This window comes from Hipposideros armiger, unplaced genomic scaffold (genome assembly GCF_001890085.2).
Source record: "Hipposideros armiger isolate ML-2016 unplaced genomic scaffold, ASM189008v1 scaffold_239, whole genome shotgun sequence".
Taxonomy (NCBI): domain Eukaryota; kingdom Metazoa; phylum Chordata; class Mammalia; order Chiroptera; family Hipposideridae; genus Hipposideros; species Hipposideros armiger.
This window is the reverse complement of record NW_017731589.1, coordinates 1,662,065-1,679,600: the sequence shown is the minus strand read 5'-3', so window position 1 is coordinate 1,679,600 and position 17,536 is coordinate 1,662,065. Positions and strand designations below refer to the sequence as shown.

At 45.4% G+C, this 17,536-nt stretch overlaps 1 protein-coding gene across 2 annotated transcripts in view; it reads left to right on the top strand.

Moving 5' to 3' along the window:
* The first annotated feature begins 10,632 nt into the window (after window positions 1–10,632).
* XRCC2 (X-ray repair cross complementing 2) overlaps window positions 10,633–17,536 on the top strand; it is a 30,227-nt gene continuing 23,323 nt past the window's right edge. The window contains exon 1 of one of the 2 annotated variants that reach the window (XM_019655438.1): window positions 10,633–10,834. In XM_019655438.1, the coding sequence (XP_019510983.1) occupies window positions 10,796–10,834 (39 nt within the window). In that variant the 5' untranslated portion in view covers window positions 10,633–10,795. Of the gene's footprint in view, window positions 10,835–11,341; window positions 11,868–17,536 lie in introns of those variants that run through there. The other variant, XM_019655437.1, reaches the window with a different exon arrangement.

The window sequence follows — 17,536 nt, the reverse complement described above, 5'->3', positions numbered from 1 at the left end:
CTAGCCATGCTGTTGGTAGTTTAGACTCCATACAAGACTGGTCTTTTGGCCAGCATTTTTGGCTCAATAAAACCTTCCTTACAAAAAGAACTTTCAGCCATGAAAGTTAAAAACTTTTTGTGCTAAACACCCATTCATTTTGTAAAACTAATATATTTCTCTTCAGGTTTGTAGAGTTGAGATTAGATGTCCATTAATAGAAAATTTTCTTCCTCGTCCTTTCCCCCTCATTCCATCTCTTCTTTTTTATTTTAAGATTTTTATTTGGGAATTGGGGGAGAGGAACAGCGTTAGGGAATTGGGGAAGGGGAACAAACAAGTTGCTCTCCTTTGGTTCTTCAGTCTAGTTGTGGAGGACGTTGCTTCACTGGCCCAAGTTGGTACTATCATTGTGCTCTTCCCGGGCGAGGCAGATTGGTTGCCAGCCATTGGCCGGCAGCTCACGAAAGCTCACGCCCGCTGCCGGCCAGCCCCACTGCAGCCTATGCTGTTGCCGGCGACTCACGGCAACCCAGCTCCAGGCTGAGCTGTTGTTCACCATCTTAGCTGTAGAGGGCAGTGTCACTGGCCCTCATGTGGGATCCGAACTGGGCCCTGCTGCTCAGAGCTGTCGTCCCAAGCCAACTCCTAACCAACGTGCCACTCAGCTGGCCCTCCATCTCTTCTTATGTCCTATTTCTAGGGTCACCGTCCATTAAAAAAAAAATTAAGGCATTACTTACTTATAATTACAAAGACTTGGTATCAACCTCTTCCTTAAGTAGACACAAGGCTGGATTTCTCCTGCCACTGAGTCGATAATTAACCCTGACAGACTCACTCATCCTTGCTGTCAACAGGAGACCGAATAAAGCCTTCCCTATCTACCTGAGAGGATTATTGGAAGGTCACATGAGATGATAAATGGAAAAGTGCTGTGATGACATGAGAAGAGCAATCCAAATGTCAGGTATTATCACTGATAACTCATGAGCTGAAACACTGACTAATATTCTCTAACCAGAGAAAACTGGTTCTTGGATTTAGATTTTTTTTTTATTATTTTATTATTATTACATTTAGTTTGTCTAGACGATGGCTTTTACTAAAAACTGAAAATGTAGAGGTGGCTCAGTCTCAACAAGTTGTTTGCATGCAAGGCACTAAAAATTAAAGACTTAATATGTCAACAGAGACAATTAACTCAAGGCTAAAGCCCATTGTACAACATCAAAAAAAAAAGTTTGAATAAAAGGCTTTTAAGAAGCTTCTCTGTTGAAGCTTTTGGGAAGGTGCTGAAAGACGTGGGGAAGCAACAGCCATTTAGTAGGATCTGGTGACATCAGCCTCAGTGACGCTAGGATGGAAAAGCAGTATGAGGTCATTTTAAGCTAATCAAATAGGTGGCTGGAGAAAGGTGCCATTCACTATTTATTACCTCAACTAACAACAAAAGGACTGGATTTAGTTCATGGAAACCGCGGGCTTAATGAATCAGGCGAAACAAGGAGGGCGGCGGTAATTGTGTCATTAAGGCCGTAATACTGAGGATCTGACTGCTTTTTATATTGGCCCAAAGACCACTTCTCCAAAGGTGATTCTATGGTCATTAAAAAAGCTTTCTGCTTTCAATGGCTGAGCTTTTCTTGTTGCAGGCCCTTAAAAGTGTTTTCCGGGTCACTGGGGATGTTCGTTATCGGTCTGCAAAAATTGGGTAATGCCCATCAAATTCTCTTCCACTGGCAGATGTCTAATCAGCCAGTTGATGTGACTATATATATTTAAAAAAAAACACACAAAAAAACTAAAGCCAATTTAACTGAATGGCTTCTGGAAACCCGTCTCACTTTCTTACTATGCCATCACATCAGACCAGCACACAAATACTTACAATTCAAGGAAGGTAGCATAAAAAAAGTGGAAAGGGCTGTGGGGGAGGGGAGGCCCAATGGACGGACATTTTTTATATCTGACTGGGGGGCTCAGCAACTGCTCTTTTAGAAAGGTGACTCTTACAGTCATTAGGAAGATGGATTGAAATAGAGACAGGAGGGAGGAGGCTAGAAGTAATGAGAATCTGAGAAAACTAGAAAACTGTGGTATTAGGGCTAGAAGATTAGGAATAAGTAAAAGAGATTTTTAAGGATGATACACATGGAGTATGAAGGGGAGAACAGTGTGCCACCCCAAAATTATTTTAGGCTGGCTGATTTTAAGAACCAGTGGAGGGCCGGCCGAGTGGCGCGATGGTTAAGAGCTGGCTTGGGAGGCCAGAGGGCCCTGGTTCGGATCCCACATATGAGGGCCAGTGACACTGCCCTCCACAGCTAAGATGCTGAACAACAGCTCAGCCTGGAGCTGGGCTGCCCTGAGTCACTGGCAACAGCGTAGGCTGCAGCCCCTGCTGCAGTGGGTTGCCATGGGCTACCGTGTGTAGCCAGCAGCCAGTGTGAGCGGGCAGTAGCCGCAGTGAGCGGCTGTCCAGAAGCCGGCGACTGATCTGCTTTGCCCGGGAAGTGTGCAATGATGGTGCCAGCTTGGGCCAGTGAAGCGACGTCCTCTACAACTAGACTGAAGAACAAAAGGACAGCAACTTGTCTGTTCCCCTTTTCCCAATTCCCCAGCGCTGTTCCCATCCCCCAATTCCCCAATAAAAAAATCTTAAAAAAAAAGAAAGAACCAGTGGAGCTCAGAGAAGCTCTGAAAACCAAGTAAAAGTTATCCTTTGTGAAAAAAAGACCTTTACATTTGTAAGGGAACTCTCCACCTGTAAGGGTGTTTCCTGCACTGTACAGGCCTGCCTTCACTGGCTGGTGGCGCAGGTGGGGACTTAAAGCTGCATAACCGTCTCATCCTTGGTTTCTGTGCTTCTCCTGGTAACCTCCTCCCCATCCCAGTAACTGACCCTCCACCTCCTGTCTTTCGCTGAGGTGGTGTTTAAGGGCATAGCTTCCACCATTTCAGTGAGTCACTCATTGTCCCTGGGTCTCTCCCGTCTGCATACAGGAGGTAATACATGTTATAAAACTTTAATCTGTTTTTCTCTTGTTAATCTGTGTTTATGTTAATTTGATTATTTGTCCAGCCAGAAGAACTTAAGGTAGAGGATAATTTTTCCTCCCCAACAATGTTTAGAACCTATTAATCGTGTCTGGCACATAGTTGGTGTTCAGTGTGTGATTTTATAGGTAAGTAGGTAGAAAACACAATGGCAGACAGGTAGGCAGGTAGGTAGGTAGGTAGCACGGTTGGTAGGTAAGTAGGCAGTCATACAAAAGAGCGGAAACCTGCCAGACGTGGGCAGGGAAAGGAGATACAATGAGGAGCGCAAGGAAATTTGTGATCAAAACATGTGTCAGGGATGGATTTTGGACATGAGTTCACCATCCTCCCAGAATGCCAGCATTTTGAATAAACCTGCTTTTCTTTCCACCACACCAAAAAAAAAGAAAAGAGAAAAAAGTGTGAGAATAAATCCCTAAGGCAAACAGAACAGTCAACCCCTGTGCCTTTGCACCTGGGTTTGCCCACAGCGGCTACTGACCGATTGAATTGCGAGCAAGAACAAGCGTGGCGGCTTGACAGGATCCAATCAGCAGTGATGAAATAAACCACAGTGGTGCTTGGGCCTCACCATCCGGGGTGTGTGGTGACCCCTGCAGCTGCAGTTCAAAACCAGACACAGGCTCCTAGTCTCAGATGCTAGAGCTGGGAGATGAACGGTGGGTCCAGACCGCCGTGCCCAAGACGCTCCTCTTTTTCTGGGCAAGATTTAGGGCCTAGGATGGCACAAAGAACACAGAGCATGCACATGACGTAGGGAGAAGAGAGGCAAATGTAGCATATTCTACTAAATGCACGGCCAGCTACAGAATTTTCAGGTCCCAGTGCAAAATGAAAATGTGGGGGCCCCGGTTCAAAGAATATGAAGAATTTCAAGATGCTGTCAGCAGCGTTGAACCAAGCCCGGGACCATGCTAACCGCAGGGCCCCGTGTGTTCAGGTCCCGCGCCTGTGGAGCTGGCCCTGGCTCTGATGCCGGTGTTGGCCATGGTGCTGTGTACACACACACTGGGAAACATGAGTAGCGTGGATGTGCAAGCTTGGTGGCACGGGTCACTAGCTCTGGCAAGCTCTCAGGGAAAGAAAGAAACTCCAAGAGAGAAAAAAATCTCTTTTCTCCCATTTGGCATCCTTTCAGTGCAGACTTGGTGACTTAGAGTCTGATGTGCTCCTCAAAAGTGTCTTGGGGCTCCCATGACATTTTAAAAATTGAGGAAAGCGGGTGCCTTTCTAAGGGAAATGTCTTGGCCACAGCTCCTGCCATCTCAGGCCTCCCTGCCAGGTTCATGAAGGTATGAGTTTGTAGACTTGGTTTGAATCACAGCCATGAAAAGTTAAAAGCTCCTTGTTTGGGGTCACTTTGAGATTAAGCTTTTACACACGTAAGGTTTATGCTGGCCAGTAAATACTCACTCACACCTCCTGCAGAAGCCTTCCCTCCCCACCCACCTCGGCTTGTTGTCCACACACATTGGGCAGTGTCCGCATCAGACACTAGGAGGCAGTGTTGTCTGGTCTGTAAGGACCAGTTTCTTTCTGTTCCACTTGCTGAAGGACTTGGTAAAGAGGTCAAGAACCACTCCTAACCGCGTACCTCACAGCAGTTTCAATGTTCGCTTGTTGAGGGTTGCTGCGAAAGAAAAGTGCAGAGGTCGTTGTGACTGCAGGGGGCCGTTATCAACTTGATTACATAATCCAGTCAACCTAAAAGCAGGGGTCAAATTCTGGTTTCACAACAGGCTGAAAGAGATTCTAGTGAATAACTGTCCTGGAGCTGAAGGAGTGCTCAGATGTTTTTCCCCAGGTAAACTTGCAGGGCAGTGAAGCCCCAGGCACTGGCTTTGACTGGAGGAAAGTTTTGAGGACTTGATTCGTACGGCCTGGGGCTCAATAGCTTCCCTTTTTGGCAAAACAAAGTAGGGGTGATGCTGAAAGAAGCTAGTACTAGTCTGCTTCCAAGGCCACTCACCAGCGCTTAAAGCGGGCCTTGGGAGCAGTCCTGTCCCCTCCGGCGCCTCGAGTCCCACTTCTCCACACTCACTGAGTTCCCGGGATGGGCAACAGGAACAGCCGTACATAGTTTTCCATCTTCTTAGAGGATATCAAAGAATTCGTGTACGCAAGTAACTGCACACGATGGTGTGTTTAAGGCGATAACATGAGCTGGACAGTCCACGCGGCAGGATTTCCAGGTGAGGTAGGGAAACCCCCTCACACTGTAATAATCTGGCTCCACAAAAGGGTGGCACTTGAGAGGGAGGGCCTTTTGGTCCAAGGAAATGAATAGAAGCCGGAGAAGCACAACTCTGGCTTGAGGGGCAGTGGGGAGATAAACCTCAGTGAGAGAGATGAATTGGAGCATATTGGGGAAGGCGTGGAATTCCAGTTTAGAAAATATAGGGTTTAACATTCACAAATCAAGAACCAGTTAAGAGTCTTCGGGGAAAAAAACTATCTGAGAAAGTAACTTGCAAAAGATCTGTAGAATAGAATGAAGGAAATACAAGCAAGAAAGCCCTTAAAAAAAATCATCCCCCACATTCAGCTGAGTGGGAGGAGGGAGGGAGGGAGTTCAGGCTATTTGCATGTGAATTCCAGCTCCCCCACTGTGGGCTGTGGACCCTGCGTGAGCTCTTTAACTCCTCTGAGTCTGCTGCCCACCTGTAACATGGGGCTGATCGGAACACGCCCCTTTTCATTGATGTGCAGATCATGTATTGTAGGTGGTCTGGGTAAGGCACTCAGTACAATGGCCAGAGGAAATGCTCTCTAAATAGTACTAGTTATTGATGATGAGGAGGAAGAGGATGGTGGCATTGTGAGGAAACTGTAGCCCAAACAGATCCAAAATGAACAAGAGGCAAAGCTGGGACGCAAACCCAAGCCTTCTGGCTCAGATCCAGTGTTCGTCGTTCTCGCACATTTAAAAACTTGGGGAAAGTCTTCCCATCCTGAAGTACCTCCTGCATCGCCCGTGTTTTGATCTTTATGTCAAGCACAAATTCTTTCATACATGTAGGTCCCATAGTAGCTCCATTTTTATAACTTCAAGGAAGGAAGCCTAATAACTAACTATTAGAGTTAACTGGTTTCCGGTTAATAGAGATTTTACATGCTGTGGATTGACGCTGTCCTTCAGTTCAATCCTTTTATTTTCATTTCAGTAAGTAAACTTGATAGTTTCTATAAATATGCTATACAGTAAAATGTATTTAATCTCTTTTATGCTTTAGGATTTTAAAAAGTTATCTAGATTTTTAAAGTTTACTTTTCCAGCTGTAAAAAAAAAAACATTACATGAGTATCTGATTGTCTAATTGATGCACGTGAAATTCAGATACACAGTCTTCAGAAGGAACCATTCTGACCCAATGTTATAATAGTATAATGGATCTATATAATGGCCTAATAGTGCTCTGATAGCAAGAACAAACAAACCTTCCACCGAAAGTGATTAACTTGTTTTATTTAACTCAGAGCAAGCTTATTATGCAGGAAGTTTTTCTTTGGCAAGAAATAAGTATAATTATTTTAATTCTGCAATGCCACAGGAGGAAGAACTCGAGACATGCTGGCCAGAAATGAACTGTAAGGTAAAGGGATGGCAATGAGAGAGATGCAGGGTGGGAGTAGAGAAGGTAGGGAAGAATGCTGTCTTGAAATTCTTGCAGAACCATCATCTCGCATAGAAGAGTTTGGCTCATTTCTGTGAAGTTCTAGAAGCAAAAACAAGGACAACCATTTGAAAGCCACAGAAATTCTAGGTCAATTTGAGGCACAATTTTCTGTCGATTAGAGTGCTGAAAATGAAATTTAACATAGAATTGTGTTTTAAATAAAGTGTGTGCATGGTGCTAGTTAAAGAAAGAATGCTACATACATAGGAATACGTGTACAAAACCCTCTTATAAAAATGCATAGAGGTTTAACAATGGTTGCCAGAGGGAGAGGGACAACAGAAGTCGGATGGAGAATTACCCTGCTCAGCATACCCTTTTGTTCTGCTTGTGTTTTAATATATAATAAAATGAAAGTGAGAGGAATGCCCTAACAATTTTTCTGACATTGATGGTGCATGAGCAGTCTTGTCAACCAGTTGCTAAGAATGCTTTAAAAGGAATTCCTGCTTTGGGTAAGGACCGGCTCCTGGCAGTATCGCTAAGATAATGTAGAGAGGCTATGAATACGTTGGGTGAAGGTAGATGAGGCCGGAGAGCCAGGGAAAGTGGGGAGGCTTTGACCCACCCAATTTCCTTCCAGATTCCTGGAGAGAAGGGGAGGGGCATTAGCTTCTTAGATGCACAGCGCAGAACCAGCAGTGGTTGTCAGAGGCAGAGAGAAGCCTGCAATCCTGTCTTGTTTTTCTCCTTATGCTTTCCTCCTTGTGTATTTAATCCCTCTTTTAGTTTCAAATCACCACAGCAGCAGATATTATCACCAACCATTATCCCTGTACTGGGGTAGCTGTCAACCTGGGAGAGAAATAGGATCGACTCTAGGGAAATGCCTGGGCTTTGTTTCTGGAGGCTGTAATTGCCTCTGTCAGGAGAGGGATAGAATTCCGCCGGCCTCTCTGCCCATAGAAACCAGTGTGAGATTCTCTTCCCTTGCGTCCCTCCGGGAAGGCCTCCGGCTGGCTCTGCACAGGAAGGAAGTTAAAGCAGACCGCCTTCATTCCAGGGTCTCACTGGGTCCTTCCAGGGGCCACTGCCTACCTAAGCCTGCTGACCTAACCCCCCCACCCAGGCACCGAGGCCTGCTGACTGCCAATGCCATCCTACCTCCTTAGCTTGTGTCCACTTTGATTTATGGCAGCGGCCCAGGCTTTGACTGATGTATTTAGTGTTGACCCCTGACTTGGCGATACTCTTTTTGATGAGGTCATCTGCCCTGCTGGCACCTTCAACCATGTGCCACCTATACCCTTGGTGCAACATATGGTCTGTACAAGTCCAGGTCGTTGAGGAAGTAAAAAGCGAGCTCTGTCCTACTCAGTAAACTACCTGATTACTAATGCTTTGCACAAAGAGAAATGTGCTTCAGGGAACACATAATACATAAATGTTGAAAATGTGATTGCTTTTTAAAAGGGAGAGTGTCTGCCCAACCTAATTTGGGAAATGCTTCTTTTGTCTCCATTGTTCAGGTTAGCTATACAGCTAGTGGATTAACCAGATCTTGTCCTTTATTTTGTTTAGCCATCTGCCTTGCTTCTCAGTTATTTTTAGAAAGTGCTTTAATAGCATTTTCACCAATGAGTAAAGAAACAGAAAATGACACTGAATCATAAAGAAAAATGTATTTTTTTTTTTTTTGTATTAGCTTATCTGGTAAGAATAAGATGTTAATAAGGATTGAATTAGATGTCTTCTGAAAATGGCAGACTAGATAATGGGGAACAGCCTTTTCACTGAGAACATTTAGAAAACCTGCACAAAATATAAGAATAATTTGTTCGAAGGCATTGAAGGCTCTAACAACACAGTAAGGAATTTCAGGGCTGAGGTCTACAACTCTTTTTTTTTTTTTTTTTCAGCTGAGCCAGCAGCTCAGTTGAGCTCAGCTCAGCCGGGAATCAATCTGCTGTTGCTCAGAGATCACACTCTTGAGTGAGCTCTTAACCAACTGAGCCACTCGGCTGGCCCAGGGCTGAGGTCTAGATGAGAATTAAACCCAAGGAGGTACATCCAGCTTTAGGTCTACTGTTCTCCCATGGCCTCTGCCAATTCCTAAAAAAGCAACTGAAAGATTGAGAAGCTGAGCAGATACTTTGACAGCCATGTTAGAGGGACTTACAATGAGGGGGAACTATGAAAAAACAAAACAAAACCCACACTCTGGGGTGGGAAACTCAAGGGCTAGACCTTAGGAGTAAGGATGACCTGAAGCCCAGCTTCCAATCGTCTTAAGGCCTACGAGGATTGACAATTAGGTTCGCAAACTTGTTGCAATGATGTTGCTAATCTTTTATTTATTTATTTTTATATCAGACAGATTATTCATTATGAATTTGTACCAACTGGACAAAAAGTGAACCAAGGTTTCTATTTGGAAGCGCTGAAAAGGCTGCGTGGAAAAGTTAAACGACCTGAATTTTTCCCCAACAATTCACAGCTCTTGCATCATGACAATGCGCCAGCTCACACAGCACTGTCTGTGAGGGAGTTTTTAGCCAGCAAACAAATAACTGTATCGGTACACCCTCCCTACTCACCTGATCTGGCCCCCAATGACTTCTTTCTTTACCTGGAGATAAAGGAAATATTGAAAGGAAGACATTTTTGATGACATTCAGGACATCAAGGGTAATACGACAACAGCTCTGATGGCCATTCCAGAAAAAGAGTTCCAAAGTTGCTTTGAAGGATGGACTAGGCACTGGCATAGGTGCCTAGCTTCCCAAGGGGAGTGCTTCGAAGGTGACCTACTGATATTCAGCAATGAAGTAGGTAGCACTTTTCCTAGGATGAGTTCACTAATGTACTTGTCAGACCTTGTATATTGGAGTAACCTTGTCTGGGATTGCTAGTGGCCCTAACTACCTGCCAAAAGCAAATGTAAATAAATCTTCTCTAGCAAAAGAGAGCATTATACTAGATTCAAATTATTTCTGCAATTATTAATATACAATGTCTTGTACACAATAAAAAATAAGTAGGCTTATGAGGAGCCAAATCAGTTGAAACCTGGAGCGACAATAGAAATAGACACATAAGGGATCAAAGTAATGGAGTTCCTACTCAGATATGTAAAAATAACTATGCCGAATATGTTCCAAGCGATTGAAGATTCTAGAACTCAGCAGAGAACTGAAAATCATAAAATAGAACTAAATGCAAATGATAGGATTAAAAATATAACCAGAATTAAGAACTCAATATATGGGACAGTGCCAACCTCAGTTTTGCTTGATTAAACAATAGGTACACCAGTTGGAAAGAGATTTAAAAAAAACCCAAAACGATTCCAGTAAATCACTTACTACGTTGTAAACTCCATTCAGGCATGTCTCTTATTTTTTGTTGTATTCCCAGAACTTGGCACAAGTCCTGGCAGGTAGTAAATACTCGATATTCATCCAGCTTTCTATTGGGTCGTCGGAAAAGTCATGGCGTATTTTTTCTGTTTTTCGTTGCAAAAATGCATCATGACTTTTCTGACAACCCAATATCATGTATTGATTTAATTCTATATAGCCATCTCAATGAATGAACACTTGATAACCAATAGTAACGGAATTCTTCTACCTCCAAAAAGAACTTGATAAATGTGCAGACTTGGTATATTTTTAACATTCTTTTAAATTTAGCATACTTTTGCTTTTCTTGTTCAGAATTAACCATGAATCACATGCACAGCCAGCCAGAGGCTTTTAACCCAAGAATGGACAAAAAAGCCTGCTTGCTCAGTAAATGTTTTAATAGTAAAAAATAATAAATACATGCTGTTGGTTGTACCAAATAAAGACGAAATGAAGTATATAAGAAGAAAATACCATCACCAGCTGTCTCTCGGTCTCCTAGGAGACGGCGTCTGATGTCACCTGGGCGGGGGAGGCCCCACGCCCTACTGCGCATGCCCGCCGCCTCCCCGGCCGAAGGCGGGCGCAGCGCGCATGCTCGCCTGTGAGTCGGCGGCTCCCGGCTCCTGACTGGCTGACTGACCGCCCTGAGTGGCCCGGACGGCGCCGCCCGGGGTTCATGCCGCTGGTGGCGGGAAAGTTGAGCGCCTGGTGCGCGGCGCTTTCGGGACGATGTGTAGTGACCTCCACAGGGCTGAGTCTGGGACGGAGGTGAGAGCCGCCGGGGTGGGCGCGAGGGAGGCCTGGCGGGGCGCGGGAGGCCCCTCAGACGGCGGCCCGACGCGCGCGCTCCGAGGGGACACGCAGGAGGTCACGCCCGAGTCCGGGGCGCGGCCGCGCGCGCGGACGGGTGTGACGTGCCAGCCCCCTGCTCGCTGGCACCCTGGTGCAAACCCGGCCCGGCGGGGCGTGCGGCTCTGCCCTCCCCGCGGCCTGCACGTCCCCGCCGGGGGCAGCGCCCGCCCAGCCTGACGGTCTCCGTCTGAGGCCCTGCACGAGCTTGTTCAGGGCTGGGGCCAGCGAGGAGGAGGCGCTTGGGGCGCTACGGAAGGAGGCCGGCTCCGAGTGGGCCGTCCGGTAGGGGGCGGGCGGGCGCGCTGAGCGTCGAGGGCCGCTGGACGTCGGCTTGGCGCGGAGGGGCGGGCGCGCAGAGCAGAGGCGCAGGTCGCTGCTTGTGAGTTTCGTGGCCCGAGCTGGCGCCGAGCCCGTGAGGGAGGGCGGTGTGGGGAGGTGCGCTCTGGGGGTCGGTCGGCGATACTGGGGGGGCGGGGGCGAGCACGTGACGCTCCGGAGGGTCAGCGAGGCGAGGAAGCGGTCAGGCCGTGCAGGCCGCTCGGTCCCTAGACCCGGCTCTGCGATTCCAGCGTACACCAGTCCCGGAGACGCGAACGAAGGAAGATGTCCACCAGAGTTCCAGGGACACTGCCGTTCCGTGAACGCGTGGCTTCGGCCTGCTGGCCGGCGTGCCAAGCCCGGCTGCTCCCGACAAGCAGAACCACCGCTCCGCACGAGAGCCGCTTCAGCCTTCCTTACCGGAGTGGTCCTTCGAAACCCAGGTTAAACTCGGATGACGTGTGCAGCCGCAACGAGCCAGCGTTCCAGAAAGTGGGAGCCCAGCACAGTCACCTCCTTGCACAAAGAACTGAGCATCCTGCGCTTTGCCTGCCACGCCCACCTGGAGATCCTAAGGCAGATTGCCTCGGTCAGAGCACTTGGAGGACCCTGCGGTGGAGAGAAGAATAGGGTGCTGCTTTATTTTTTTTTCCTTTTTGTACCAAAGCCAACTAAGCAAGCCTCTGCTCCCTTAAGCGCTAGGCCCTGTATGGCCACTGCTTAATTTCTGTGCATACTATTGGGTTGTCAGAAAAGGCATGACGCATTTCTGCAACGAAAACATAAGAAAAACATACATCATGACTTTTTCCGACAACCCAATATTTTCTTTGCACTGCACATTAGTCGGCTTTATGGATTCCACGTGGAAGCGTTGTGTTGAGGAAGATATCTGAAGCCATAAACTATCCCAAGTAACTGAAATAAGCTACTGAAAACTTGATTTAATAGAATTGCCACCTTATAAAATAGTTAATCTTTTCTACATTTTTTTTTTTAAGATTTTTATTGGGAAATTGGGGAGGAGAACATTGTGTTTTTCCAGGATCCATCAGCTCCAAGTCAAGTTGTTGTCCTTCAATCTTAGTTATGGAGGGCGCAAGCTCAGCTCCAAGTCCAGCCGCTGCTTTCAATCTAGTTGCGGGGGTGGGGTGGGGGGCAGCATGTAGCCCGCCATCCCACATGGGTGTCGAACTGGCAACCTTGTTCTTAAGAGCAGGTGCTCTTACCAGCTCAGCCGCAGCTCAGCTCAGGTGTAGCTCACTGGCCCATGTGGGAATTGAACCGGCGACTCTGTTGCTCAGAGCTCACGCTCATAACCAACTGAGCCACTCTGCTGGCCCTCCCACGTCATTTGAATAGTAGGGGAAGGACATTTCACAGAGGGTCTTCCCAGAAAACAAAGCTGTGAACACTTTTAACAGATTCTAGGGGTGCAGTTTATGGTAGACCAGATAACGAGTAGAAAACTTAATGAGCCCTTTTATTTAAAGAAGACAAGCACTTGAATACAATTTACAGGAAAATAATATTTTTACCTTGCTTTTGCACAGTAGCAATGCCATTTTTTACATTTATATCCTTCTGAGAGTATAGAAAAGATTCAGTGACTTGGCAGAATCTTGGAATCATCCACCAAATGGCTTCTTTTGCATACAGTTGTTAAATAGTGGTGTGCTTTGCATTTTCTCAAAAATAGTAATATGCCTTGAGTTTAAAAATAAATGGTGGATGAAAAATTGAAGGTGTCCGGTTTTGGTTGCCACACACAACATACTGTCTGCTTTTTTGCCCCTTTAACTTTATTATATTATTAAAATAGTACATGCTTATAACAGAAAATTCCAATACCAAAGTGAAAAGTAGGAACCTTCCCGATTATCATTTCCCAAAGTATATTTGTACATTCTTCCAGAAATGTTCTAATGCCATAATTTTGGAGGCCAAGATGGAAAATTCTGGACTAGAAGCTCAAAGACCTTGATCCTCGTTTTGGCCTGCCATGGACAAGCTTTGTGATTTGGGATAAGTTATTAAACCTTGGCTTCTACTTTTCTCAATGGAGGGTGGTAGACAAATTTCTCAGCTGCTTCAGCTGTTCCTCTAGGAGGTGGGTTGTTATATTTGTATCCTTTCACTAAGAACTGTATTCTCTGCATAGTAAACACTTGATAAATATTAATAATAATTATTGGTTTTCCTTTTTTAGAAAAGGTGCAGGGTGGCCTTTTTGCCAGAGGCAAATATTAAATACAAGTGTGCAGTATTTATTAAATTATATTTTGGTTTTGTGTGGTATACTTTTAGTGTCTGTCCCGTTCTCTCTTTGCTTTCCTTCTCACCCAGAAAAGTATCGGTGCTGTATCATTACCATTACTCCATTATAAACACCATCAACTTTCTTGTCTCTTGACATCCGACACCTATTTTCCTAACCGTGGGTAAACCCAGCTGTCTAGTTTCACTGTCTCCAGCCACTCAGCTGGATATTACCGGAGAAAATCACAAGGCTGGCTGATTTCATTTTAAAGTTAGAACCATCAGCCTCAAATGGACACCCAGTCCAACTATATTTCCCTGGTAATTAGTTCACTTTCTCACCTCAAAACATGTGTCATCAAATCCAACCGTATTCCTGAATTCCAGACAAGTATTTCTATTGTCTCCCTGACCTGTCCACGTGGATGTCTGATGGGCATTCCAAACTTAGGCCATCGTTATCGAATCCTGGATCCAGGGCAAGTACAACAAAGAGTATGTGTTAAAGAAGAACCTTGTATGTATTCCTGTTAAATGTATTAGTGATCATTGTAATGAACTTGGGCAGGAGAAAATCATTTTGCTAAGGAAATAGAGTATATTAAAACATTTGAGGGGAAGTGGTTCAGCAAAAGTTACAGCAAATTTGGCAAAATGTTAGCAATAGGTGAATCTAGGTGAAGGTATACAGGTGTTCACTGTACTGTCTTGAAGTTTCTCTGTAGGTTTTAAATTTTTTCAAAAATTAAAAAATTGAGGAAAACTTGAACATGCCCCAAACTGAAGTCTTGATTTGCCACCACCCACGCACACCCCGACGCCCACCTTCCCTGTCTTGTGAAATGGGGACTTTGTCCTACCTGTTGGCTCAAGCCAGAAACCATAGTCATCTTTGAGTTCTTTTTCTCTCATATCCCATATGAACCCACATGCAGTTCATGAGCAAATTCTGTCTGCTAAACCGTCCATATATGTCGTGAATTTGCCCACTTTCCCTTTATAGCCATTCCGAGTCACCATCGCCTACTTCATTGCAATAACCTCCGAAGTGGGCTCCACTCTCATCCTTTCACACTCACCCTAGTATACTTTCTACATAGTATCCAGGGCGATCCATTTAAAACACAAGCCGACTCGACTGCTCAAAGGTTTCCAGAGGCTCCTGTGTCAATATAGTTCTATCCAGAATCCTTATTTCCTACAGTGATGCATGATTTGTAATTCGACATGATTTGCCCTTCAGCCCCACCCATAACCTCTGATCTCATCTCCTCTCCCACTCTCTCCCTCTCCTTACTCTTCATCCTCGGAGACTTCGCATCTCCTGTTCCCTCTGCCTAGATTGCTGTTCCCTCAGAAATTCACTTGGCTCCCTCCCTCACTTGCTTCAGGCTTCTGCTCGTATGTTAACGTGGAGAAGCCGTTCCTGACCCCCCAGTATAAGGCAGTCCTTCCTATTGCTAATCTGTATTCCTTTCCATGTTTATAGCAGCTGCCACACCTGACATTGTGCACTTTTACCTGGTGCCTCCCCCTGCCATTTAGGGACATGAGAGCAGACTCGGGGTTTTCTCCTTTGGTCCCGGTGTCCAGAGCAAGATTTAGCCCAGAAGAGGTGCTCCATAACTGTTTGTGTGGTGGGTGGAGTTCCTGCCTCCCTCCTTTCTTTCCCCTCTTCCCGCCTTACTTCATGTGTCGTTGAGAAAACAAGAAATTGGACAGGAATGCCCTTATTTTTTCCTGTTGTCTTTCTGTTATGATTTCTATTATAGTTTGTTTTCATTATAGCCAGACAGCATCCTCTGTGTGATTTCAGTTCTTATAAACGTTGAGGTTTGTTTTATGGCCCAGGATGTGATCTGTGTTGATAAATGTTCCATGGGCTCTTGAAAAAAAAATGCATATTCTGCTATTGTTGGCTGGGATGTTCTATTCTATACATGAGTTAGGTCCTCTTGATTGTGCAGTTCAGCTTGTCTAGATCCTGGATGCTTTTCTGTCCAGTAAATCTGTTGGTTGCTGAGAGGTGTGTGTTGAAGACCCAACTAACATTGTGGCTTTGTCTCTTTCTCCTTTCACCTGGATTAGTTTTGCTTCATATATTTTGAGGCCCTGTTTGTTAGGTACACATTTAGGATCATATGTCGTCCTGGTGGATTGATCCTTTTATCATTATGGAATGCCCTCTTCATCTCAAGTAATTTTCTTTGCTCCGAAATCCACTTTGTTGGATATTAATATAGCAACTCTTGGTTTTTCATCGTCTATATTGATAATAATGTACGAGTATGGACTGATTTTCTCTGAATTCCCTCCTGTAAAGTAAATTATTCTTGCTCGTAAAGAGGACAACGTCTCTACTAGGGATATGGATTCCATCCATCTCATTTTTCTTCATCAGGGACATCACTCCTGCAAATGTCCCTACCCCAACAGTCATTTCCTCCGTCTTTGCACCTTCCACCAGTATCGTAGAATAAAACAGTAAAAACAAAAGAAACCAACCAACCCTCCCTCCGCGTCACATCCCCCTCCAACCACACTCCTGTTCTCTTCAGCACCACAGGGCTGTGCCTTCCTCCGCCTGCACTTTCTTATCTCCCGTGCACCCCTTGGCCACTGTGACCTGGCTTCTGTCTCCACCAGTCCCTAAAAGTGCTCTTGTCAGGTTGTCAAGACCTTTCTGTGTCCGGATGTGGTGCTCAGCTCAGTCCCATGTCCTCCTCATACCAGACTTCTCCCAGTTGATCTGATAGCTCCTTAAAAACATTGTCCCTTAAAACATTTCCATCCCTCAGGCCCCTAAGGACCTGCCTCTGTCAAACGTAGGAACAGGGCACACTGTGTATTCCCTGCAGACAAGCTGGCAGGAGAGAGGAGTGAGCTGGTCAATGTGTGCTGAGCTCCTGCTCTTAAAATCGCCCGTTAGGAAAAGCTCTCCTGCCCTGGAGGAGAGGGGTCGAGGAGATGGAATGCTGTACGTGTTCACCCAGCACAGTCCCTCCACGCCCAGGGGGTTGAGGAAGCTTCGGTTCTCTGCTTTGTCATCTCTTCCTGGGATCTCGCATATAGTTGATTTTTCTGTCTAAATGAAAATTTAAAGCACAGTCTGATAGAACTTCCTAATGAAATCTTAAGTATTCGTTTAATGGAATTTATTGTGGAATGTGATAAGTTTAAAATTTTGTCCTTGTAAATTTTGCTAGAAATTAATGCTGCTTAAACAGTCAGGTATATGTGGTAATTTTTGCTTGACTTTTTATATATTTATCTTTCCTTCCTTTAGATAAATGACTGCTTTTAAAAAACATTGATTGTAAAAGCAGCAGCCTGTCCGAGAGTATACTTAGAAACAATGGAATTTCACAACTTAGTATTTGAGCAACGGTTGTTTTTTCTATGTAATTTAGACAAAAGTTTTATTGAAGAGCCAGGCCTAGTACTGTGCCCTGAAAGGTGATATAATTTTCAGTGTCAGAGAAGCCTCATGTCACCTGTGAGAAGAATTAGCTCTCTCCTTTAAAGCGCTGCCATGATAGGGCCAGATGTGCATGGGTCCCTGCACACGTGTGAGTGTAGCTGCTGCTCCCCTCGGCCCTGCACGCTCCCGCGCCTCTTACTTCCCCTGTGCTATAGTTACTCACACGTTTTTGCCTGAAGTAAATTTCCTCCTTCTGTCCTTAGTAAAACTATTAAGGATCCTATTCAGTTGGTAGGTGGACGTCCAGTCCTGCCATGGGGCAAAGTTTGGGGACTTGTGGTTTAAACTTTTGGCTTCCATAGGTAGCTCTTTATACTTAACTGCTTTGAAACCTTACTGCTGGGGCCCATCTGCAAACAGATGTAATCACGAAAGGTCAGGGGAAATGAGCCTTTACCCAAATAAGTCTTTTCTTTTTAATTTTTTTTAAATTAGGGAATTGGGGGATGGAAACAGCGCTGGGAGGTTGGGGGAAGGGGAACAGACAAGTTGCTGTCCTTTTGTTCTTCAGTCTAGTTGTGGAGGACGTTGCTTCACTGGCCCAAGTTGGCACCATCATT